Here is a 27,070-nt window from a genome sequence, read left to right as displayed (position 1 = left end):
TCACCTTTGCGTTACCCCATCCACCCATCCCTATACCTCCTCTTTTTCTTATTCTTATTATCAAGTGTTTTAATCCATTCAACTCATGCCCTCTGTTGGTCTCTGCCAGGGCGTGTTAGTTTTTATTTTTTTCCTTGTTATTGTTGTGATTTTCTTTCATGTACACTATGGGGTAGATTTACCAAGCAGCAGATGCTGCAATCTACCCCGAAAGTTTCCGGCTCACCGGGAAACTTATGACCACTGCTCCTTAACTCATCCGCCACCTCTGACTGACACCCCCCTGCTAGCGGTTGATTGGCCGCGAATATGCAGTGGGCGGCATTGCACCAGCAGTTCACAAGAATACGTATGCTGTCTGCATTTATCGATGTGTGGCGGACATGATACGCTACTTTGTATCATGTCTAAACACCACTAATCTGCCGTCCCCGACATTGCCAACACCTAAATAAAGTTATTAACCCCTATTCCGCCGCTCCCGACATCGCTGGCACCTAAATAAAATTATTAATCCCTATTCCGCCGCTCCCCGACATCGCACACACCTAAATAAAGTTATTAACCCCTAATCCGCCTCTCCCCGACATCGCCGATACTATAATAAAGCTATTAACCCCTAATCTGCCGCTCCCCGACACTATAATAAAGTTATTAACCCCTAAACCTCCAGCCTCCGACATCGCCGCCACTAAATAAACCTATTAACCCCTAAACCTCCAGCCTCCCACATCGCCACCACAAAATAAACTTATTAACCCCTAAACATCCGGCCCCCCACATCGCAAAACACTAAATAAAACTATTAAACCCTAAACTGCCAGCCCCCTAACTTTAAATTAAAATTACAACTATCTTATTATAACTATCTTAAAATACATAAAAACTTACCTGTGAAATAAAAACAGAATTTATGCTTACCTGATAAATGACTTTCTCTTGCAGTGTATCCAGTCCACGGATTCATCCTTACTTGTGGGATATTCTCATTCCCTACAAGGATATATCACTCCCATCTTGAGTAGATCTTCTACACAGCGTAAGAACGCCTCTTTCTTTGTCTGGTCTGTAGACAGACAAGAAATGTGGAACCTTCCCCTTGGAGGAGAGTCCTTGAATTCTAGAAGATATCCCTGAGCAACTATCTCTAATGCCCAGGGATCGGGAACATCTCTTGCCCAAGCCTGAGCAAAGAGAGAGAGTCTGCCCCCTACCAGATCCGGATCGGGGGCTACCCCTTCATGCTGTCTTAGTAGCAGCTGCAGGCTTCTTGGCCTGTTTACCCTTGTTCCAGCCCTGCAAAGGCTTCCAGGTTGCCTTGGGCTGTGAAGTGTTACCCTCTTGCTTTGCGGTAGCAGAGGCTGAAGCAGGACCGCTCCTGAAGTTGCGAAAGGAACGAAAATTAGCCTTGTTTTTAGCCTTCAAAGGCCTATCTTGCGGGAGGGCATGGCCCTTTCCCCCAGTGATATCCAAAATAATCTCTTTCAACTCGGGCCCGAAAAGGGTCTTTCCCTTGAAAGGAATATTCAGTAATTTTGTTTTAGACGACACGTCGGCCGACCATGATTTAAGCCAAAGCGCTCTGCGCGCCATGATGGCAAAACCAGAATTTTTCGCCGCTAACTTAGCTAATTGCAAAGCGGCATCTGTGATAAAAGAATTAGCCAGCTTTAGAGCCTTAATTCTATCCATAATTTCGTCATATGAGGTCTCCGTCTGGAGCGACTCCTCCAGCGCCTCAAACCAGAAAGCCGCTGCAGTAGTTACAGGAATAATGCAGGCAATAGGTTGGAGAAGGAAACCTTGTTGAACAAATATTTTCTTTAGTAAACCTTCTAATTTTTTATCCATAGGATCTTTAAAAGCACAACTGTCTTCAATTGGTATGGTTGTGCACTTGGCTAGTGTTGAAACTGCCCCCTCTACCTGAGGGACCGTCTGCCACGCGTCCCGCCTGGGATCAGTTATGGGGAACATTTTCTTAAAGATAGGTGGGGGAACAAAAGGTACACCTGGTCTTTCCCACTCCCTAGCAACAATATCCGCCACCCTCTTAGGGATCGGAAACGCATCAGTGTATACAGGGACTTATAGATATTTGTCCATTTTACACAATTTCTCTGGGACCACCCTAGGGTCACAATCATCCAGAGTTGATAAGACCTCCCTAAGCAGTACGCGGAGGTGTTCCAATTTAAATTTAAATGCTAGTGAATCTGATTCTGCCCGCTGAGAAACTTTTCCTGAATCAGAAATTTCTCCCTCAGACATAACATCCCTCGCCCCTACTTCAGAGTGTTGTGAGGGTACATCAGATAAGCCTCCCAAAGCTTCCGACTGCTCCTCATCTGTTCTCAAAAAAGAGCTATCGCGCTTTTTAGGGAAAGTTTGGATAGAAAGGCCGCAAGGGAATTATCCATGACTGCCGCCAGTTGTTGCAATGTAATAGGTGCTAATGCACTAGAGGTACTAGGTATCGCTTGAGCGGGCGTAACTGGTGATGACACATGGGGAGAGGACTATCCTCATTACCTTCAGTCAAAGAATCATCTAGGGCTATATTTTCAAGTGACACAATATGATCTTTAAAGTGTATAGACACATTAGTGCACTTGGGACACATTTTGAGTGGGGGTTCCACCATGGCTTCTGAACACATAGAGCAAGGCTTTTCCTTAGTGTCAGACATGTTTAACAGATTGGTATTATACACAAGCAGGCTTGGAAAAACACTTTATGTAATAAAAAATACAATTTGCAATAAATGGTACTGTGCCTTTAAGATAATAAAAGCGCACACAATTTTACAAAACGGTGAAAAATTAACCAAATCTCTTGAAATTTTTACAGTATGTGCCTAATGCTTCAATATGATTGCACAGCAGCCTGATTAACCCTTTAATGCCCAAACCGGAGCCGCCTAAAGCAAACAACCGGTTAATAAACTACAGCACCTTGCCACAGCAGCCTGCTGTGGCCCTACCTTCCCTTAAGGATTGAATTTGAGAAAATCAAGCTTCCTGAAGTCCTCAAGCAGTCTCTGGACCCATGTGAAGCAGCATGCAGGGAAATCTTGTCAGAATAAACTGCGCAACTGAGGCGCGAAATTAGGCCCCTTCCACTCCACTCCGGAGCTGTGGGGCCTTCAGAACCCAATTTAGGTGTCTAAAAATAATGCCATGTGGAATAAAACCCCAATAAACACATCAAAAGTGCTTAAAAGTGTCAATAAAGAGTATTTTTCTAAACAAAATAATCGATTGCCCTGTTAAAGTGATAACCAGTCTATTGAGCCCACTTAAATAAGCCTCTAGTTCTATACTAAGTTTCAGAACATGGCTTACCCTTCCCACATGGGGAATCTTGTCAGTCTTCTAGCATTATCTTGTCTTGACTAGAAAAAAGATGACTGAAACATACCTCAAAGCAGTTAAGCCTGCAAACTGTTCCCCCCAACTGATGTTTTCTGGTACTCCTCAGTCCTGTGTGGGAACAGCAATTGATTTTAGTTACAGCATGCTAAAATCATTTTCCTCTCAGCAGAATTCTTCATCATATTTCTGCCAGAGAGAGCACAAACCGGTACTATTTAAAAATAACAAACTTTTGATTGAAGATATAAAAACTACAAATCTAACACCACATTCACTTTACCCTCCCGTGGAGATGCTACTTGTTAGAGCGGCAAAGAGAATGACTGGGGGGCGGAGCCAGAGGGGGAGCTATATGAACAGCTTTGCTGTGTGCTCTCTTTGCCACTTCCTGTAGGGAATGAGAATATCCCACAAGTAAGGATGAATCCGTGGACTGGATACACCTTGCAAGAGAAAATAAACCTAACATTAAACTATAAATTAAGCTAACATTACTATTCCCATAAAATAAAAAAATACTACCAATTAAAAAATCTAAATTACAAATTAAAAAAAAAATTAACACTACGAAAAAAATAAACAAATTGAAAATTACAAAAAATAATAAACACTAAATAATGAAAAATAAAAAACACTAAGCTTACAAAAAATAATAAACAAAATTATCAAAAATAAAAACAATTACACCTAATCTAATAGCCCTATAAAACTAAAAAAGCCCCCCAAAATAAAAACACCCCCTAGCATACAATAATCTACTGATAGCCCTTAAAAGGGCCTTTTGTAGGGCTTTGCCCTAAATTAAACAGCTCTTTTACCTGTAAAAAAATATAAAGTCCCCCCAACAATAAAACCCACCACCCAACCAACCCCCCAAAATAAAAAACCTAACTCTAAAAAAACCTAAGCTACCCATTGCCCCTAATGGGGCATTTGTATGGGCATTGAGCGCATTCAGCTCTTTTTCACTGCCCTTAAAAGGGCATTCAGCTCTTTTACAAAAGCCCAAAGCCCTAATCTAAAAAAAAAAAATCCACCCAAAAAAACAAAAAAAAAAACTGACCCCAAAATATCTACTCATGTCCAGACAAGAAGTCTTTATCCAGGCGGCAACACCTTCATCCATCTCAGGGACGTCTTCTATCTTCATCCCGGCGGCGCGAAGCCATCCTGGAAGCCGATCCCATCCTGCACGGAGCATCCTCTTCAAACGATCACTGCCGTACACTGAAGTTGAATGCAAGGTAGCCATTTCAAAATGGAGTATCTTGCATTCCTATTGGCTGATTTGATTCTTCAAATTCAAATCAGCCAATAGACTGAGAGCTTCTGAAATCCTATTGGTTGTTCAAAACAGCCAATAGGATGAGAGCTACTGAAATCCTATTGGCTGTTCAAATCAGCCAATAGGATTTCATAAGCTTTCATTCTATTGGCTGATTTGAATTTGAAGAATACTCCTGTCGGGTTTGTGTATATTACGCAACAGGAGTACATTCATTCTTCATGTGTGCTAACACGACATGAGTTTTCTTAAGGTGTGTTATGTATTTATTAAATATTGAAAAATATTGATAATTAATGTCAATAATTATTATAGATGTACTAAAAAATGGTAAATAATCCATAGAATATATATGTATATTTTTCAGTATCTTTAATAATTATTAATATTAATATTTTTTACAATATTTCATATTTAATATTTACATAATGCGCCTTAAGATAGCTAATTTTTTTATGTGCACTAACTCGACAACGCGTTACACCTAAATCTCATAAACCGAAGTGCATAATGCGTATTTTATGCTGTTCAAATCAGCCAAAAGGATTTCAGTAGCTCTCATCCTATTGGCTGTTTTGAACCCCTATTCCGTCGCTCCCCAAAATTCCCGACACCTAAATAAACCTATTAACCCCTAAACATAGGAATCAGATCTCTTTAGAAATTCTTAAGGTACATTGATGTAATCAGAAAGTTTAACAAGACTACACATCTCTGCCCATTGCTCTTGAGTGGCATTTTATTAACTTTCTCTTTACCAACCTGAACAACAGCAGGACGGCTTGAGGGAAGGTCTGAAAGTTATTATTCCGGTTTATTTCTGTAGTGTCATTCATAGCTATCTTCCCAAAGACCTGCAGGATAGAAGATGGTAATAGTAGCAACATGATACAAGGGTAATTAAGGAAAAACACAAATAAACAATCAGATTTTATTTAAATAAACAAATATTCTACATAGGGTGTGTAGACTCCCAATCTAAACTAAAAGTCTAATATGGTGTTGACTGCTTCTTTCGACAGAGGCTTCAACTTCTGTTCAATGCAGAAAAAAACATGAACAAAGGATAACTCTTTGTGCAATGTTTTACCATTAAGGACCGACAACAAATACAGGAAGATTGCTACTGTAAACTAAATAACAACAGAAAATCTATGCATTTCAAAGGGCTTAAGAGCTTTGCAGCCTTCCAGCTGGCTGATCCTCAGCACTGTAAGGAATCATAAAACATCTCCATAGATGTTACTGGAAATACTTATTACCCCCAGTTTGCAACAGCAATGGAAACTAGGACCAGGCCTTTGTGTCTTGAGATTACTTACAGGGATCAGCCAAGCTGGAAGGCTCCACATTTTTCCAGCCCATTTTAATTGCACAAATGTAATTTGTTATTTATGTTGGAAGTAGCGATATTCCTGTATATATATAACTTTTTGTTTCTTCAACACTCAGATACCTTAGTGAAGCCGCTGCCCTTTATCTTAGTTACACGTTATAGAAAGATTTTGCAAAAACCTAAAGAATAACAAAAAGCTAATGGAATTATTTATAAGAGGCTTTTGGAGTTTTTTTTTGGTGTGTGTGTGTGTGTGGGGGGGGGCATTTGAACCCTACTTGATAGGTATTTTTTGCATAGGGGTTGATTGTGTGAGGCTGATTTGGATAACGATGTTAAGAATGATGCTCCTTTTTTATACAAACCGTGTTTTTACTGCAAAATGATATTTTTCATACTACACACTTACTTGCATGCCAATAACAGCATAGATAAAGAACAGCATGACAATAAGCAGAGCCACATACGGGAGAGCCTGTGGAGAACAGGATACGGTTAGAAATAATAAGTATACATACAATTATCATTATGCAATGTGCACAGGAATGGGTAGTGTATTCATGGTACTAAACATGATAGCACCACTGTTTCCTCTGCAAGAATGTCAAAAACAAGAAATAATTATGTAAAGTTCCACTTACAACAATGTTTGAGGACATCTTAAGGCCCAAACATCATATGTAAACCGATTTAAAGTGATAGCACATTTTCCTGCATGTTTTAATTTCCCACATGACTCCTTCCTACCTTATGAACCATTCTGTAAATCAGACCCACTAGAGTGCTTTGTTAAAATAAGCTCCCTTCCAGAGCCTTTTTTGTTGTTGTTGTTGTCATGCATGTAGGTGGGACAGCCAATCAGATGCCTTTATAGTAAAGGCTCTTAAATTTAGCTCTGGCTGCTAACTTTTCTTGAACATATAACCCTATATAAAATAATTTATTTGCAAAAACCTGTATACCTTACTCAATATTCTAATTGCCTACAGCATTTCAAATAAATGAGTCAGCCTTACTATAAAAATGGTAGGGAAAATAGATGTCACAAAACACATTAAAAATACATTACAAAGTACACTTACACTCATAATAACACTACCTAATAAAAATGATTCAAAAAAAATATTGCACGCAAAAGTTATAAAGGTTCAAAGGTATGAGGTCTCATGTGTTAGGGAAAAAAGGCAGTCAAATGGCTGTAACATAGAGACACATACATATACATGTCTAAATATGGATATGTACTGTATGTTTTTGTATATATGTGTGTACATATGTATTTATATGTGTATTTTTCGGATATATGTGTGTACATATGTATTTATATGTATATTTTTGTATATATGTGTGTACATATGTATTTATATGTGTATTTTTGTATATATGTGTGTACATATGTATTTATATGTGTATTTTTGTATATATGTGTGTACATATGTATTTATATGTGTATTTTTGTATATATGTGTGTACATATGTATTTATATGTGTATTTTTGTATATATGTGTGTACATATGTATTTATATGTGTATTTTTGTATATATGTGTGTACATATGTATTTATATGTGTATTTTTGTATTTACAGACATATATACACATATATAAACACTTAAATGCATATATATAGACATACTGTATATATAAGTGCCAACTAACAAAGTAATTGTAATAGAATATACATATAAGTATAAGTAGCTTGAATCTGCGTTCTGAAATAATGACTCTGCTGAGTTTAAAAGGCCATGATACCCAAATGTTGAAACACAGTGATGCAGCATAGCTGTAAAAAACTGACTAGAAAATATCACCTGAACATCTCTATGTAAAAAAGAAAGATATTTTACTTCAAAAGTTCCTCAGTAGCCACCTCCCATTGTAAAGGACTTCTAAGCAGCAAATCAGTATGTCTGTCCGGGGACAGCTAAGGGAGTGAGCTTACGTGAAAACTCATCTTATTTCCCTATTCAGTTTAAGGAAGTTTACTATGAAATCTCATGAGAGTTAAGTGAAATCTCATGAGATAACAGTAAAAGAGTTCATGACGTCAGCACCACTGATGCTGATTGGCTGCTGTTCATTTCTTTCTTTTTTTTTCTTTCCTGCAGCTAAGCAACAGCTCAAGTATAACTTTTTACATAGAACTTACTCTGCTGAGTTGAGGAAATTGTGATGTAAAATATCTTCTTTTTTTACATAGAGATGCTCAGGTGATATTTTCCTGTCAGCTTTTTAAAGTTATACTGCATCAGTTTCAAGTGATTTAGCATATGAGTATTATGTCCCTTTAAGAAAATTAAATAAGCTATATAAGTTCTAATGGCATTCACACTATTAACTTTATTGAAAAAATGTCAAAGAAAAAGAAAAACAGGAAAATTATCATGCATACAAATGGCTTGAGCTCAGAATTAAAAACACTTAAACCAGAGAAAATGGTAGAACTCCCATCTAGTGTGTGTAATTTGAAGTTATAACAGCCAGCAAAAGAATTATATCAATATCAAATAAGCCCTTACAATCCGAGGGCTAAATTTAAATTATCTTTACCATTTTAAGCTAACTGCTAGGCTGAAATACCCACATAAATTATGGAGAGTTTAGTTTTATAACATGGTAAGCAAGTTTAAAAAAAACAAAGACAAAGCTTCTCCACAGGACCCCTTACGTGCATTTCACAAATTTATTTTTGTGAAACGCGCGTCAGGGGTCCTGAGGAGAAGCTTTGGATCTCCATTTTTTTTTAAAACTTGCTTACCATGTTATAAAACTAGACTCTCCATAATTTATGTGGGTATTTTAGCTTAAAGGTCTAGTCAAAATTAAACTTTCATAATTCAGATAGGGCATGCAATTTTAAACAACTTTCCAATTTAATTCTATTATCTAATTTAATCGATTCTTTAGATATCCTTTGTTGAAGAACTTGCTATGTACATGTGTGAGCCAATCACACAAGGCCTTTATGTGCAGCAACTAATCAGCAGCTACTGAGCATATCTAGATATGGTTTTCAGCAAGTGATATCAAGAGAATGAAGCAAATTAGATAATAGAAGTAAATTAGAAAGTTGTTTAAAATGACATGCTCTTTCTAAATCATGAAAGAAAAAAAATAAATAGGTTTCATGTCCCTTTAACAGTTAGTTTAAAATGGTAAAGATAATTAAAATGGTAAAGATAAATTTAGCCCTCGGATTGTAAGGGCTTATTTGATATTGATTTAAATCTTTTGCTGGCTGTTATAACTTGAAATTACACACACTAGATGGGAGCTCTACCATTTTCTCTGGTTTAAGTGTTTTTAATTCTGAGCTCAAGCCATTTGTATGCATGAGAATTTTCCTTTTTTTCTTTTTCTTTGACATTTTTTCAATAAAGTTAATAGTTTGAATGACATTTGAACTACTACTTATATAGTTTATTTAATTTTCTTAAACTCAGCAGAGTCATTATTTCAGAACGCAGATTCAAGCTACTTATACTTAATTGTATATTCTATTACAATTACTTTGTTAGTTGTTACTTGCTCTTGGCTTTAACTCTGCGGCAGTAAATCTTAACATATATACACTAGAATCTATTTCATTATATTGTAATATTATTTAAGTTTCCTGCTTAATGACACTCTGCATTCCCCCACCCGTACTATAATTAAAAATATATATAAGTGCATTGGGGCCTTTTGCAGTTAAGTAGAAAACATGTAAAAGCATATTATGCAATATTCATTTTTAATAAAGTATTATAGTGTGTATTTACTGTACATATTTCATGTTCCAATGTTCTGCACATAGGGGAATATGTTTAAGCATTTATAAATAGATATTCCTATATATACAGTGTATATATATATATATATATATATATATATATATATATATATAGATAGATATATATATACGTCTATATATAATCATATGTATCTTAAGGAGGCGCTGTAAACCATAAAATGCCTAATGAAAAGGACCTGCATGTCTGAGAAACTTGTTTTTGAACACAAAATAAAAGTACAGGAATAAGGTGTATATTTATTACTTACACCATAAATGTTCTTTCTCAGCTTCACATTTACGGTGTAAGTAATAAATATACAGCTTATTCCTGTACTTTTATCTTGTGTTAAAAGAACGCTGGCTCTGTTTGCTTTCAGCGCACATTGGATTCACAGAGACTTTGCATTACCAAGGACTTTTTAATAGGATCTGATTTTTTATGCTTGTTTATCCTTATTATCATTTTTCATTATTTTTTATTTTTATAATTTTTCCTGTTGGGGCACACATTAGGAATTTTACCTAGAAAGTTCACATCATGTTGAGGGACAATGTTTTTGTGCATATTGGCTTATATTGCCAACTCTGGGACATTATATATTGAAATTCCATTTTCACTATTGTTATATGTATTATGTTTTAACTGATAGGGTACCCTACTGTTTTTTATTTTAGTTGTCTAAATGTATTATCTATTCTTGTTCTGCATAAAGAGTAGGGACTTATAACTAGAAATACAGGTTTTGCACCATCACCTTTGTGAATATATTCTGCTAAAGCAACTCAAAAATTTAAGATGCTGCATCATGCATTGCTGGTGCCCTCTTGTGTTTTGTTTTACTCATCTGAAGATTGCGAAATAATATTACAATGTGGCTCTAGACTAAGTTTCTCATTCTAATTAATTTTTATAGGTATATATATATATATATTAGCAAAGAAAACAAACCCTCACGTATAGATAGAAATATTGATTTAAGAATAAATAGAACTGTAAAACATTGGAATGTGACATATTAAAGTGAAGGTAAAGTTTTTCACATACAAATTTATATGTATTTTGCTTTTCTAACGTACAACGTAGTCGCTATGTCCTTGCTATCCTAATCTCCTCCCATCCAGCATTTCCGTGTTTGCTATACATTGACATATAGAGCGGTCCCACCCGCTCTATACGTCTGAAATACGCTCGTGCACATCGATCCTCTTTTAACCGCACATGCGCACAAAAATTATCTCTCGCCAAAGCAGTATGCAATCCGATGCGGTGGAGACTTGGCAAACAAATGAACGGCTTAATGCGCATGCGCAACACGAGGACGCGCTCGCTTTCAAGGAGGAAGTAAAAATAGTCGCGCATGCGCACCATTAAGCATCACCTTCTGACGTCAATTGACGGCCGCCTAACGGCCAGAAAATCAATTGGCTGTCTAAACAACGTGATCGTTGTTTAGAAAAAAAAAAAAAAAAACGGGTTGTTTTGTTCAAAGCGAAATCGCAGCACATTATACAAGATAACAAAGGTAAAATCCAAAAATAAGAAATGATGAATGGACATCCTATTAATTTTGAATGCTATATTGATTTTTTCGTAGCAGACTGATTAACTTTACCTTCACTTTAATATTTCATGTCAGGTTAGTGCAAATGAGAAAACGCGATTGGGTTTGCGCCACTTGTTGGGTGTGTTTTTTCCCCATTTTTCATGCTTCATTGAAGTCTATGGGGAAATATGTTAATGCGGTCGCAATATTCGAAGTTCTGCTTTTTGCACTCTGCGGGTTGAAAACGTTTTACTTTATAGCAGTGTTAACGCACAAGTGACAGCAATAAATTGCGCTTCACTCATAATCTAGCCCACAATGAGCAGGCAAATAGTTTGAAAGTATACATGAAATCAAATTTAGTGTCTAGGGTAAACATAATTTGCGTGTGTAAAATAAAACTATTGCAATCCGAATCCATCCTGAGAAGTGTTAAACAATCTGAATGCCATTTGTATATAGGCATGATGGGTATAATGGACATATTTGCCCAATGACTTTATATTTCTTAACTTTTTATATTTGAAATATATATATATTTTTAATTTTTAACATCAATGTTTAAAAAAAAAATCCTGTCAAGGCTTTTTGTCCAAAATCAAGTATAGGAAATACTTTTCCCGTAGAAGAAAGTGGGCACAACTTTTTTCAACTTCTTGAATAGGATTTTGACAGTTTTCACACTATAAAGCGTAAAACTACTAAGTGACAAAGTTTTAAAGATAGTCTAAAGATATAGGGGCCAATTTATCATAGTGCGAGCAGGCATGATACAATGTAGCATATCATGTCCGCCGCACATCAATAAACGCCGACAGCATACACTGTCTGCATTTATCATTGCACAACTTCTGGTGAACTACTTGTGCAATGCTTCCCCCTGCAGATTCGTGGCCAATCGGCCGCTAGCAGGGGGTGTCAATCAACCTGATCGTATTCGATCGGGTTAATTTCTGTCCGCTGCCTCAGAGCAGGCTGACAAGTTATGGAGCAGCAGTCTTTAGACCACGCTTTATAACTTCTGTTTCCGGCAGAAGGCTTGCGCGGAAACAGGGGCCCCATAGAACTAACTGTACTGACCACGTTTTCAAAAACCCACTGTACGGACCAGGCTTTTCAAACCTAACTTTCACTGTACAGAACGATTTTGCACTTTGCTGCATTTCTATTACTGTATGAAGATCACGTTTAAAAAAAAAACAGAATTTATGTTTACCTGATAAATTACTTTCTCCAACGGTGTGTCCGGTCCACGGCGTCATCCTTACTTGTGGGATATTCTCTTCCCCAACAGGAAATGGCAAAGAGCCCAGCAAAGCTGGTCACATGATCCCTCCTAGGCTCCGCCTTCCCCAGTCATTCGACCGACGTAAAGGAGGAATATTTGCATAGGAGAAATCATATGATACCGTGGTGACTGTAGTTAAAGAAAATAAATCATCAGACCTGATTAAAAAACCAGGGCGGGCCGTGGACCGGACACACCGTTGGAGAAAGTAATTTATCAGGTAAACATAAATTCTGTTTTCTCCAACATAGGTGTGTCCGGTCCACGGCGTCATCCTTACTTGTGGGAACCAATACCAAAGCTTTAGGACACGGATGATGGGAGGGAGCAAATCAGGTCACCTAGATGGAAGGCACCACGGTTTGCAAAACCTTTCTCCCAAAAATAGCCTCAGAAGAAGCAAAAGTATCAAATTTGTAAAATTTGGTAAAAGTGTGCAGTGAAGACCAAGTCGCTGCCTTACATATCTGATCAACAGAAGCCTCGTTCTTAAAGGCCCATGTGGAAGCCACGGCCCTAGTGGAATGAGCTGTGATTCTTTCAGGAGGCTGCCGTCCGGCAGTCTCATAAGCCAATCTGATGATGCTTTTAAGCCAAAAAGATAGAGAGGTAGAAGTTGCTTTTTGACCTCTCCTTTTACCAGAATAAACAACAAACAAGGAAGATGTTTGTCTGAAATCCTTTGTAGCATCTAAATAGAATTTTAGAGCACGGACAACGTCCAAATTGTGTAACACAAAGAAGGTACAATTATCTCCTGGTTAAAATTTTTGTTGGAAACAACCTTCGGAAGAAAACCAGGCTCAGTACGTAAAAACCACCTTATCTGCATGGACCAGATAGGGCGGAGAACACTGCAGAGCAGATAACTCAGAAACTCTTCTAGCGGAAGAAATTGCAACCTAAAACAAAACTTTCCAAGATAATAACCTAATATCTATGGAATGTAAGGGTTCAAACGGAACCCCTTGAAGAACTGAAAGAACTAGATTAAGACTCCAGGGAAGAGTCAAAGGTCTGTAAACAGGCTTGATTCTAACCAGAGCCTGAACAAACGCTTAAACGTCTGGCACAGCTGCCAGCCTTTTGTGAAGTAAAACAGATAAAGCAGAGATCTGTCCCTTCAGAGAACTCGCAGAAAATCCTTTCTCCAAACCTTCTTGTAGAAAGGAAAGAATCTTAGGAATTTTATCTTGTTCCATGGGAATCCTTTAGATTCACACCAACAGATATATTTTTTCCATATATTATGGTAAATTTTTCTAGTTACAGGCTTTCTAGCCTGAATAAGAGTATCTATTACAGAATCTGAAAACCCACGCTTTGATAAAATCAAGCGTTCAAACTCCAAGCAGTCAGTTGGAGGAAAACCAGATTCGGATGTTCGAATGGACCCTGAATAAGAAGGTCCTGTCTCAAAGGTAGCTTCCATGGTGGAGCCGATGACCCATTCACCAGGTCTGCATACCAAGTCCTGCGTGGCCACACAGGAACTATCAAGGTCACCGAAGCCCTCTCCAGATTGATCCTGGCTACTAGCCTGGGAATGAGAGGAAACGGTGGGAATACATAAGCTAGGTTGAAGATCCAAGGTGCTACTATTGTATCCAATAGAGTCGCCTTGGGATCCCTGGATTTGGACCCGTAACAAGGGACCATGAAGTTCTGACGAGAGGCCATCAGAACCAAGTCTGGAATGCCCCATAATTGAGTTATTTGGGCAAAGATTTCCATTATGTTTATCGGGAGAAGAGAGTCTTCCCGAAACCATAGACCCTGAGTTTTCAGGGGTTCCCAGACCACGCCCCAGCCCACCAGACTGGCGTCGGTCGTGACAATGACCTATTCTGGTCTGCGGAAACTCATTCCCTGTGACAGGTTGTCCAGGGTCAGCCACCAATGGAGTGAATCTCTGGTTATTTGATCTACTTGTATCGTCGGAGACAAGTCTGTATAATCCCCATTCCACTGTCTGAGCATGCCCAGGTGCAATGGTCTTAGATGAATTCGTGCAAAAGGAACTATGTCCATTGCCGCAACCATCAACCCTATTACTTCCATGGACTGCGCTATGGAAGGAAGAAGAACAGAATGAAGTACCTGACAAGAGCTTAGAAGTTTTGATTTTCTGGCCTCTGTCAGAAAAACCTTCATTTCTAAGGAAACTATTATTGTTCCCAAGAAGGGAACTCTTGTTGACGGGGACAGAGAACTTTTTTCTATGTTCACTTTCCACCTGTGAGATCTGAGAAAGGCTAGGACAATGTCCGTATGAGCCCTTGCTTTTGACAGAGACGACACTTGAATCAGGATGTCGTCCAAGTAAGGTACTACTGCAATGCCCCTTGGTCTTAGCACCGCTAGAAGGGACCCTAGTACCCTTGTGAAAATCCTTGGAGCAGTGGCTAATCCGAATGGAAGTGCCACAGGTAATGCTTGTCCAGAAAGGCGAACCTTAGGAACCGAAAATGTTCCTTGTGGATAGGAATACGTAGGTACGCATCCTTTAAGTCCACCGTGGTCATGAATTGACCTTCCTGGATGGTAGGAAGGATCGTTCGAATGGTTTCCATTTTGAATGATGAAACCCTTAGAAACTTGTTTAGAATCTTGAGATCTAAAATAGGTCTGAATGTTCCCTCTTTTTTGGGAATTATGAACAGGTTGGAGTAAAAACCCATCCCTTGTTCTCCTAATGGAACAGGATGAATCACTCCCATGCTTAACAGGTCTTCTACACAGTGTAAGAATGCCTGTTCGAAGATAATAGAGACCCGTGGAACCTTCCCCTTGGGGGTAGTTCCCTGAATTCCAGGAGATAACCTTGAGAAACTATTTCTAGCGCCCAAGGATCCTGAACATCTCTTGCCCCAGCCTGAGCAAAGAGAGAAAGTCTGCCCCCCACCAGATCCTTCCCAGATCGGGGGCCAACACTTCATGCTGTTTTGGTAGCAGTGGCAGGTGACTTGGCCTGCTTACCCTTGTTCCAGCCTTGCATCGGCCTCCAGGCTGGCTTGGTTTGAGAAGTATTACCCTCTTGCTTAGAGGGTGTAGAATTTGAGGCTGGTCCGTTTCTGCGAAAGGGACGAAAATTTGGCTTCTTTTTAGCCTTAAAAGACCTATCCAGAGGAAGGGCGTGGCCCTTTCCCCCAGTGATGTCTGAAATAATCTCTTTCAAGTCAGGGCCAAACAGTGTTTTACCCTTGAAAGGGATGTTAAGCAAAAGCGCTCTGCGCGCCACGATAGCAAACCCTGAATTATTCGCCGCTAATCTAGCTAATTGCAAAGCGGCATCTAAAATAAAAAAGAGTTAGCCAATTTAAGAGCTTGAACTCTGTCCAAAACCTCCTCGTACGAAGATTCTTTATTGAGCGACTTTTCTAGTTCTTCGAACCAGAAACACGCAGCTGTAGTGACAGAAACAATGCATGAAATTGGTTGTAGAAGGTAACCTTGCTGAACAAACATCTTTTTAAGCAAACCCTCTAACCTTTAATCCATAGGATCTTGAAAGCACAACTATCTTCTATAGGAATAGAAGTGCGTTTGTTTACAGTAGAAACCGCCCCCTCGACCTTGGGGACTGTATGCTATAAGTCCTTTCTGGGGTCGACTATAGGAACTAATTTCTTAAATATAGGGGGAGGACAAAAGGTATGCCGGGCCTTTCCCACTCCTTATTTACTATGTCCGCCACTCGCTTGGGTATAGGAAAAACATCGGGGGGCACCGGAACCTCTAGGAACTTGTCCATCTTACCTAATTTCTCTGGAATGACCAAATTGTCACAATCATCCAGAGTAGATAATACCTCCTTAAGTAGTGCGTGGAGATGTTGAAATTTAAATTTAAAAGTTACAATATCAGGTTCTGCTTGTTGAGAAATTTTCCCTGAATCTGAAATTTCTCCCTCAGACAAAACCTCCCTCCTGGCCCCTTCAGATAGGTGTGAGGGTATGTCAGAACAGATATCATCAGCGTCCTCTTGCTCTTCAGTGTTTAAAACAGAGCAATCACGCTTTCTCTGATAAGTAGGCATTTTGGAAAAAAATGCATGCAATAGAATTATCCATTACAGCCATTAATTGTTGTATGGTAATAAGTATTGGCGCACTAGATGTACTAGGGGCCTCTTGTGTGGGCAAAACTGGTGTAGACACAGAAGGGGATGATGCAGTACCATGCTTACTCCCCTCATTAGAGGAATCATCTTGGGCAATATCATATCTATGGCATTATTATCCCTACTTTGTTTGGACATTATGACACAAATATATCACATATATTTAAATGGGGAGACACATTGGCTTTCATACATATAGAACATCGTTATCTGATGGTTCAGACATGTTAAACAGGCTTAAACTTGTCAACAAAGCACAAAAAACGTTTTACAATAAAACCGTTACTGTCCCTTTAAATTTCAAACTGAACACACTTTATTACTGAATATGTGAAAAAGTATGAAGGAATTGTTCAAATTTCACCAAAATTTCACCACAGTAACTTAAAACCTTAAAGGTATTGCACACCAAATTTGAAAGCTTTAACCCTTAAAATAACGGAACCGGAGCCGTTTTTACATTTAACCCCTATACAGTCCCAGGTATCTAAGCCCAGAGGGGAATACGATACCAAATGATGCCTTCTATAAGCTTTTTCAGTGGTTCTTAGCTCCTCACACATGCATCTGCATGCCATGCTTTCCAAAAACAACTGCGCATTAGAGGCGCAAAAATGAGGCTCTGTCTATGACTAGAAAAGGCCCCCAGTGAAAAAGGTGTCCAATACAGTGCCTGCCGTTTTTATTAAAACAATCCCCAAGATTTAACAACTATTAAAAGTAATAATCTGCCAAATATACTTAGTAAAGCAATCGTTTTAGCCCAGAAAAATGTCTACCAGTTTTTTAAGCCCTAATGAAGCCCTTTATTCTTTTACTTAAACTAAGAAAATGGCTTACCGGTTCCCATAGGGAAAATGACAGCTTCCAGCATTACCGAGTCTTGTTAGAAATGTGTCATACCTCAAGCAGCAAAAGTCTGCTCACTGTTTCCCCCAACTGAAGTTAATTCCTCTCAACAGTCCTGTGTGGAAACAGCCATCGATTTTAGTAACGGTTGCTAAAATCATTTTCCTCTTACAAACAGAAATCTTCATCTCTTTCCTGTTTCAGAGTAAATAGTACATACCAGCACTATTTTAAAATAACAAACTCTTGATTGAAGAATAAAAACTACATTTAAACACCAAAAAACTCTAAGCCATCTCCGTGGAGATGTTGCCTGTACAACGGCAAAGAGAATGACTGGGGAAGGCGGAGCCTAGGAGGGATCATGTGACCAGCTTTGCTGGGCTCTTTGCCATTTCCTGTTGGGGAAGAGAATATCCCACAAGTAAGGATGACGCCGTGGACCGGACACACCTATGTTGGAGAAAACAAGACTGAATGGCAAATACTTAACTCCTATCACAGCAAAGTGACTGCTGAGACAAATCTTGTTCCTAATGACGAGAATACTGTACTTTACAATCCCAAAAATGTTAATGTGAAATTAAAAAATGGATTGTAATAATGGATTTGCTAAACGCCATTTTATTTTGTCTGTGTGACAATTACGGCCACAGTGGTTGTTTTTACATTGGTAACTTTATACTAACAATTTTTTAACAACATTATCATTAACAGTATCTGGTTCACATGGAATCCTTTAGGTAGAATTTTTTTTACATATATAGGGGTTGATCAGCTTTTATATGCATTTTGTTTATATGTGTTAAGGGTCACATGACTATTATGGGACTTTGTATGTTGATTGGTTGGGAAGGTCATATAACCACTATGGGAATCTGTATGTTGATTGGATGGGAGGGTCTATTTAAACAGGAGTTTTAGTATTTATTGTTATGAAGCCTGAAGCAACAGCTATGTTTTAGCTGAGAAATTAGTTACTATTTCTAAATAAATTTATTTTAGTCTACTCCTGTTTCTGCAAGTAACTTTACTGCAATTATAGCTAACAGCACCCTTGCAGCACTTTTGCAGGAATCCCATAGAAAGCAGATGGTATACCCGGAATAGAGTCTAGCAACATCCTCAGCTGTTTGACACACGGTTCCTGAGCCCAGAGGAGAGCTTTCTGGGCAGATCTGATGACCCGGTCTGCCATATTTACACTTTGTTATAAGTGCTCATCAATATATGAGTGGGATCTTTTGTTCTCTATGTACCATCTAAGTTAATGACAACTGGATGTAAAATGGTAGATGATACTGAGATTTATAAGCTCTTTACAACTCCCGATTATTGGAAATAATGTAAACGCGGCCAGAGTGATTAGTCATGAAACTATCTCAAGGAAACTTCACTTATACAAGGTTTCTAAAATGTACAGTTTCAACAAACTGACTAACAAGGAAGAAGTCCTAAGACCATTGTCTCTTCATTATATAGATAATGATATCCAGGTTTCCTTCTTAAACAAGACCAAAGTAAAGATTCAATGTCATACTTTACAGAAGCAGAATAAAAAGAAGACACAATTGCATATGGATTGAAGCATTTAAGAGCATAAATATAGGCTGCAACTAACGATTATTTTCATAATCGATTAGTTGGCCGATTATTTTTTCAATTAATCGACTAATCGGATAAAAAAAGAATCAATAATTGTTTCCTATATTTTAAATAGAATCCACATACTGAGTGTTACAAATATAAACTTCAGACTAAAACTTTACATTAACACAACTGTTTGTCCAATTTTTAAGCAGTAGAGCAGTGTTTTATAATTAAACAAAACCAAAAACTGTTTGAAAAGAGGTAGAACTTCCACCTTGGCAAGGGGCCTCTCAATAAAGTAACCCTTGACTTCATTCTAACATAAAAATATCTTGAATATCTATATGCAATGGTAAATAACCAGCTATAAGCTTAGGGGAAAATATCTAGCCCGCTCTAAAAATAACAAATTTATACTTATAAAGTTTGAATCTGGTACATATTATCACAATTGATTAAAAATATAAAACAATAATAAAAACAAACCAAAAGCGCTAATGACTATATATCAATAACAGGACAAAGCCTTACACATTTATTTATACAGTACATATAATCAGCAATAGCAAGCAATACGCTAATAATTGTGCAAACTGATAGAAGTGCACATTAATTCAAATAACTCCCATCAGTCTAGGGGCAAGGTATAAATAACAAGCTCAGCACTATATCATGCAAAGCATAGTTCCAAATCACCTGATTTAATATAAACAATCCAAATGATGACTATTATATCTGGGTTGCACATAAGCCAGGGGTAGTTGTAATCTTATACTGTCCTGAAAAAGTGAAAAGTAGACGTCTGTAGACGTCCTTTAGGCTAAGGACCTAACCATAAAACACAATACCATGTGCAGGAGCTCAGTGGAGTGAAGCAGCTGGTGTTGTGCACAGACCAACTAATTGCAAACCAACTAATCGATTATGAGATTCGTTGACAACTATTTTTCTAATCGATTATTATTGATTATGACGATTAGTTGTTGCAGCTCTAATATAAAGAAAATCTGAACTTGTACTTAATAGGTAACTGAGTTAATATAGTATAGGACAACAGTTCTCAGATTAGATGATGGAACCCCAAAGTAATGACAAGACTTCTTAGATAATCTAGCCAGAGTGGAGAGCTTTAGATCACTGGCTTCATAAACAGTGCTAGGGCTGGAATGAAATGATAGAACGATGGTTCAGATCAGAGCTAACAACAATGAAAATCCTGGGAAACTTTGCTAAATAGTTGCAAAAAAACCAACAATAAACTCAACATAGGGCACAATGATGGTACAAGAGTCCTTCTAATATGCAATATATCAATGTAGATAGTTCTTAATTTTGATTCATTTTAATTACACTATGAAACATGCTTATGACTTGTTACGGTTATAGGTGGAAGGAACAGATTTTGCTATACTGCCTGGTTTAACCACCATGAACACAATCGTGAATTACATAACACATGCTGATTAAAGGGACAATAAACACTAGACTAGTGCACAGATGAACATTTGTTGCCTGTGCTATTCAATAATTGTTTCATTTTAAACTAAACAAAAACTGAATATTCGTTAAACATTTACATTTGTTTTCATATTTTTTTTCTTAAAATGTTGGGGGTGCATTCATTCAGATATTTGTTATGAAACAAATGCACATGCCTAGTAAACACCTTGTAATTTTAAGTCATTTCTATTGTGTTGCAATAGAAAAACATAGCAGTGTCTTAAAGTAACATTAAATACAGTAGAACTGCATAATCAAAAAGTGTTTACTAAAAATACAATGCAAAAGAATTTTAAATTAGCAGTAGATTTTTTTTCTGACAAATTTCAAAATTTGCTGGCCCCCTGTATTATGTGACAGACACCAGACAATCACAGATTACAAGTGAAGCGTTATTTAGCGTCCCCACTCAAGCATAAAAACAGCTAGAAGTATCCTTTTGGCCCATGCGGGTTAGCGCTTGTATTACAAGTTGAAAGGCAATTGTTTGCGCACAAACGAAACCCGATGCACACACGCTTCAGAACTTTGGATACCATGACCTTATTAACTTCTCTACATAGAATTCAATGGAGCTTAATTTTCCACACAAAAAAGTAACACTTATTGCTTGCGCTCTAACCCAACAACCTTTAAACAAGAGCGCTATATCTGACATGAAGAACATTGTGAAGAACATTGGAATGTAAAATATTTACAGTATATACACATTAAAACACATTATGAAATATAAAAAAAAATTGAAAATTTATTTTTCATATTTTCAGGAATTCAACTGAAAAGAGGTAAAATGTATGTATGCATATATATATATGTGTATATTTATTTGTTTATATGTGTATATATGTATGGTATATACATATATAAATACATATGTAAGATTATTTTTGTCATTTTTTTTCCATCTAGAAGATATTATCACATATTCTTGGTTTTGTAGTTTTCAAAACTGTGAATTTGTGTCTACAGAAATAACACGCCTCTTCTTCACAGCAAAAATTTTATAAAATAAAAATGCAGAGCTGTAGCGAATCATGTCTGCACGACCTCACTAAATGCCAACAGCATACACTGTCGGCATTTAACATTGCACAAGCATTTCTGGTGCCGCCCCCTGCTTACTAGTGGCCAATCAGCCGCTAGCAGGGGCCGTCAATCATCCCAATCGCATCAGATCGCAATGATTTCAGTCCGCCACCTAAAAGGTGGCGGAGAAGTTAAAGAGCAGCAGTCTTACGACCGATGCTTCTTAACTTCCATTTCAGGCAGACCTGAAACGACAGGGCTCCGAAGCAGCATCCACTGCTTAATAAATAGACCCCATAAACCGCACATTTTTCTTTCATGATTCAGCATACAATTTTCAGATTTACTTCTTTTATCAAATTTGCTTCATTCACTTGGTATTCTTTGTTGAAGGAGAGCAATGCTCTACTGGGATCTAGATGAACACATTGGCCTCAATTTATCAAGCTGTCAATCGCAAATACGCTGGAATTCCGCAGCGTATTTGTGGCGAGCTTGATTTGCCTTAGTTATCAAACCCTACAGACCGGCAAAAGTAGAATTTAGTTACGTAACATACGATCCGCTGGACTTAGTCCGACACAGATCGATGCTTACGTCACTCCAGATGTTCCGAACGCAAGTTTGTCACAATCTGACTACTTTTGCGAGTTATCAAATAACTACCAGGTACGCTCTGCATTTCTCCGGCCCAGCGTACCTGGTTTTCAATCCAGGGCGGCGGATGCCATAGGAATAAATGGGAGTCGGAGAGCAGCGAAAGCTTATGTTCGCTGCTGCCCGATATCCTATTGATTTCTATGGGAACGTCTACACCTAACACCCTAACACGTACCCCGAGTCTAAACACCCCTAATCAGCCACCCCATACACCGCCGCCACCTACATTATACTTATTAACGCCTAAACCGCCGCTCCCGGACCCCGCCGCAACGAAATAAAGTGTTTAACCCCTAAACTGCCACTCCCGGACCCCGCCGCCACCTACATTATATTTATTAACCCCTAATCTGCCCCCCCTACTCCGCCGCCACATACATTATATTTATTAACCCCTAATCTGCCCCCCTACACCACCGCCACCTACATTATATTTATTAACCCCTAAACTGCCTCCCCCAACGTCGCCGCCACCATATTAAATTTATTAACCCCTAAACCTAAGTCTAACCCTAACCCTAACACCCCCTAACTTAAATATAATTTAAATAAATCTAAATAAATATTCCTAACATTAAATAAATTATTCCTATTTAAAACGAAATACTTACCTATAAAATAAACCCTAAGATAGCTACAATATAACTAATAGTTACATTGTAGCTATTTTAGGATTTATTTTTATTTTACAGGAAAGTTTGTATTTATATTAACTAGGTACAATAGTTATTAAATAGTTATTAACTATTTAATAACTTCCTAGTTAAAATAAAGACAAAAGTACCTGTAAAATAAAACCTAACCTAAGTTACAATTACACCTAACACTACACTATAATTAAATTAATTACCTAAATTAAATACAATTAAATACAATTAAATAAAATTAAATAAAATTATCTAAAGTACAAAAAAAAAAAAACACTAAGTTACAGAAAATAATAAAATATTTACAAGATTTTTAAACTAATTACACCTAATCTAATCCCCCTAACAAAATAAAAAAGCCCCCCAAAATAAAAAAAAGCCTTACCCTATACTAAATTACAAATAGCCCTTAAAAGGGCCTTTTGCGGGGCATTGCCCCAAAGTAATCAGCTCTTTAACCTGTAAAAAAAAAGTACAATACCCCCCCAACATTAAAGCCTACCACCCACACAACCAACCCTACTCTAAAACCCACCCAATACCCCCATAAAAAAACCTAACACTAACCCCTTGAAGATCACCCTACCTTGAGACATCTTCACCCAACCGGGCCGAAGTCCTCCACGAAGCCGGGCGAAGTGGTCCTCCAGACGGGCAGAAGTCTTCATCCAGACGGCATCTTCTATCTTCATCCATCCGGCACGGAGCGGCTCCATCTTCAAGACATCCAATGCAGAGCATCCTCTTCTTCCGATGTCTTCAAACCGAATGACGGGTCCTTTAAGTGACGTCATCCAAGATAGCGTCCCTTCAATTCCGATTGGCTGATAGAATTCTATCAGCCAATCAGAATTAAGGTAGGAAAAATCCTATTGATTGATGCAATCAGCCAATAGGATTGAGCTCGCATTCTATTGGCTGATTGGAACAGCCAATAGAATGCAAGCTCAATCCTATTGGCTGTTTGGATCAGCCAATAGGATTGAACTTCAATCTTATTGGCTGATTGCATCAACCAATAGGATTTTTCCTACCTTAATTCCGATTGGCTGATGAATTGAAGGGACGCCATCTTGGATGATGTCACTTAAAGGACTCGTCATTCGGTTTGAAGACATCAGAAGAAGAGGATGCTCCGACATCTCAAGGTAGGGTGATCTTCAAGGGGTTAGTGTTAGGTTTTTTTAAGGGGGTATTGGGTGGGTTTTAGAGCAAGGTTGGGTATGTGGGTGGTGGGTTTTAATGTTGGGGTGGGGGTATTGTACTTTCTTTTACAGGTAAAAGAGCTGATTACTTTGGGGCAATGCCCCGCAAAAGGCCCTTTTAAGGGCTATTTGTAATTTAGTATAGGGTAGGGCTTTTTGTTATGGGGGGGGGTTATTTTGTTAGGGGGATTAGATTAGGTGTAATTAGTTTAAAAATCTTGTAATTATTTTATTATTTTCTGTAATTTAGTGGGGGGTTTTTTGTACTCTAGATAATTTTATTTAATTTTATTTAATTGTATTTATTTTAGGTAATTAATTTAATTATAGTGTAGTGTTATTTTACAGGTACTTTTGTCTTTATTTTAACTAGGAAGTTATTAAATAGTTAACAACTATTTAATAACTATTGTACCTAGTTAAATATATACAAACTTGCCTGTAAAATAAAAATAAATCCTAAAATAGCTACAATGTAACTATTAGTTATATTGTAGCTATCTTAGGGTTTATTTTATAGGTATTTTGTTTTAAATAGGAATAATTTATTTAATGTTAGGAATATTTATTTAGATTAATTTAAATTATATTTAAGTTAGGGGGGTGTTAGGGTTAGACTTAGGTTTAGGGGTTAATAAATATAATATAGTGGCGGCGATGTTGGGGGCGGCAGATTAGGGGTTAATAAATATAATGTAGGTGGTGGTGGTGTAGGGGGGGGCAGATTAGGGGTTAATAAATATAATGTAGGTGGTGGGGGGGTCCGGGAGCGGCGGTTTAGGGGTTAAACATTTTATTTAGTTGCAGCGGGGTCGGGAAGCGACGGTTTAGGGGTTAAACATTTTATTTAGTTGCGGCGGGGTCCGGGAGCAGCGGTTTAGGGGTTAATACATATAATGTAGGTGGCGGTGGGCTCTGGGAGTGGCGGTTTAGGGGTTAAACACTTTATTAGAGTTGCGGTGAGCTCCGGGAGTGGAGGTTTAGGGGTTAAACACTTTATTAGAGTTGCGGTAGGCTCCGGGAGTGGCGGTTTAGGGGTTAATAACTTTATTTAGGTGCGGTGGGTTCCGGGAGCGGCGGTTTAGGGGGTAAACAGTTTAGTATAGTGTGGGTGTTTAGTGACAGGGTACCAAGAAAGCTGCGAAAAAGCCGAAGAGCAGCGAGATCGATGATTGTTAGTGAACAACAGTCTGCTGCTCATCGCACCGTACTTGGTGCACGGCTTTTTGACAGCTTTTTTGATAATTTTGGAGAATGTATTCAGGTCCGCGGCAGCGATGTTAGGCGATCTTAGGCGAGCGTATTGGTGCCGTCGAATGCAGGTAAGTTGACAGCTTGATAAATAGAGGCCATTGGGTGAACCAATGACAAGCAGCTAGCTCACAGTAGTGCATTGCTTCTGAGCATAACTATATATGCTTTTTCAACAATGGATACCAAGAGAACGCAGCAAATTAGATAAGTAAATTGGAAAGTTGTTTAACATTGCATGTTCTATATGAATCATAGTTTAATTTTGACTTTACTGTCCCTGTAAAGCCATTTCTCTTCTGCAAATTTATTTTCAAGAAGCTCAATGAATAGAAGATTGTTTGGGGTGGAATAGACCTAAGTGTGAGGAGGGAGGGGCAAGCATTAAAAATGAAATATATTATTGTTTTAGTTAAATAAAGCTATTTAAATTGTTATTATTAAGGTAATCATTATTTTTCTCCTTCTAATAAAGTACAGCTGAAAAGTGGAGATAGTTCCCCACAAAATCATTTAATTCATTTCAACGCTCTATCTATGTATTTGTAAAGCTATATAACTAAATCATTAGTTTTCGGCTAAAACTGGAAAAGTTATAATTCTAAGAATGAAAACTTTATGTAGAAAACCATGATTTCAAATTGATTTAAATCGAGTCTTATTGTTAGTGATTCAATTCATGATTTAAATCAAATCCACCCTGCACATTGCCATATCCGAGTTGATGGCTATAACATAAAATAATAATAATAATAATTTATAAAAGTTTTTAATTGACTTCTGTTATCAAATTGACTTTGTTTCTTGGTATCCTTTGTTTAAAGGCCGTTAGAAAGGTCTAGTAGCGTGCATGTGACTGGAGCAATATATGGCAGTAGTTTTATAGCTATGTTATACTTTTGCTAGAACAGTAGGTGGCAGCAGTGTTTCTTGTAATGTACAGCTCCAAAAATGTTCACCCTACCTATCTAGATAGTTCTTAAACAAAGAATACCATGGCAACAAAGTGAATTTGATAACAGAAGTACATTTTTAAAACTGCATGCTTTGTCTGAATCAAAAAAGAAAAATGTTTGGTTTCATGTCCCTTTAACACAGATGCATGCATGTAGCAAAAAGTGACCTGACCTGTCTAGAGCCCCTACACTAAAAGTCAGACAATTTTTCTTCTGAGGATAGGTGTTCTGAGATTTAGGACCCCACCTTATAAATCTGGGGGAGTGGATGTGTCCTTGTACTTCAGACTATATCATATCCATTATTATTATTATGGGAAGATTTAAGGGCTTTGGAGCTGGATGATTCTCCCACTCCTGACCACTAGCTACTAACAAAATTGATACGTTACTCAAGCATGCTCATAAGCAGCCTTCCCCCTTCCCTGTGACTTAGTGGCTGAGCTGGTGGCTAAGGAGTGGAAAAAAGCAGGTAAGCCCTTTGTCATTCAAGTTCAAGGCCTACGGGTAGAATACAATCTATTGGCTGGTGCCTTTTCATATATTTTTCCGGGCCGAAAAGGACACTTTTCAATTCAACGTGATGACAAAATCTTAGTTGGCTGTTTCCTGCACCGAGAATCGAGTTTTTGGATCCTTGGTAAAAGTCCTTTTTTTACTAT

The 27,070-nt window shown here is 37.9% G+C and overlaps 1 protein-coding gene across 1 annotated transcript in view; it reads right to left on the bottom strand.

The window, feature by feature from the left end:
* The window catches only part of CACNA1C (calcium voltage-gated channel subunit alpha1 C), a 1,426,303-nt gene that overhangs the window by 264,739 nt on the left and 1,134,494 nt on the right, over positions 1 to 27,070 (bottom strand). The window contains 2 exon segments of the mRNA XM_053719677.1: positions 5,422 to 5,513; positions 6,405 to 6,470. Coding sequence (XP_053575652.1) covers positions 5,422 to 5,513; positions 6,405 to 6,470 — 158 coding nt within the window.

Source organism: Bombina bombina, chromosome 6, assembly GCF_027579735.1.
Source record: "Bombina bombina isolate aBomBom1 chromosome 6, aBomBom1.pri, whole genome shotgun sequence".
NCBI classification, from domain to species: Eukaryota; Metazoa; Chordata; class Amphibia; order Anura; family Bombinatoridae; genus Bombina; species Bombina bombina.
The sequence above is the reverse complement of the archived record's forward strand: the minus strand, read 5'-3'. Positions and strand labels throughout refer to the sequence as shown.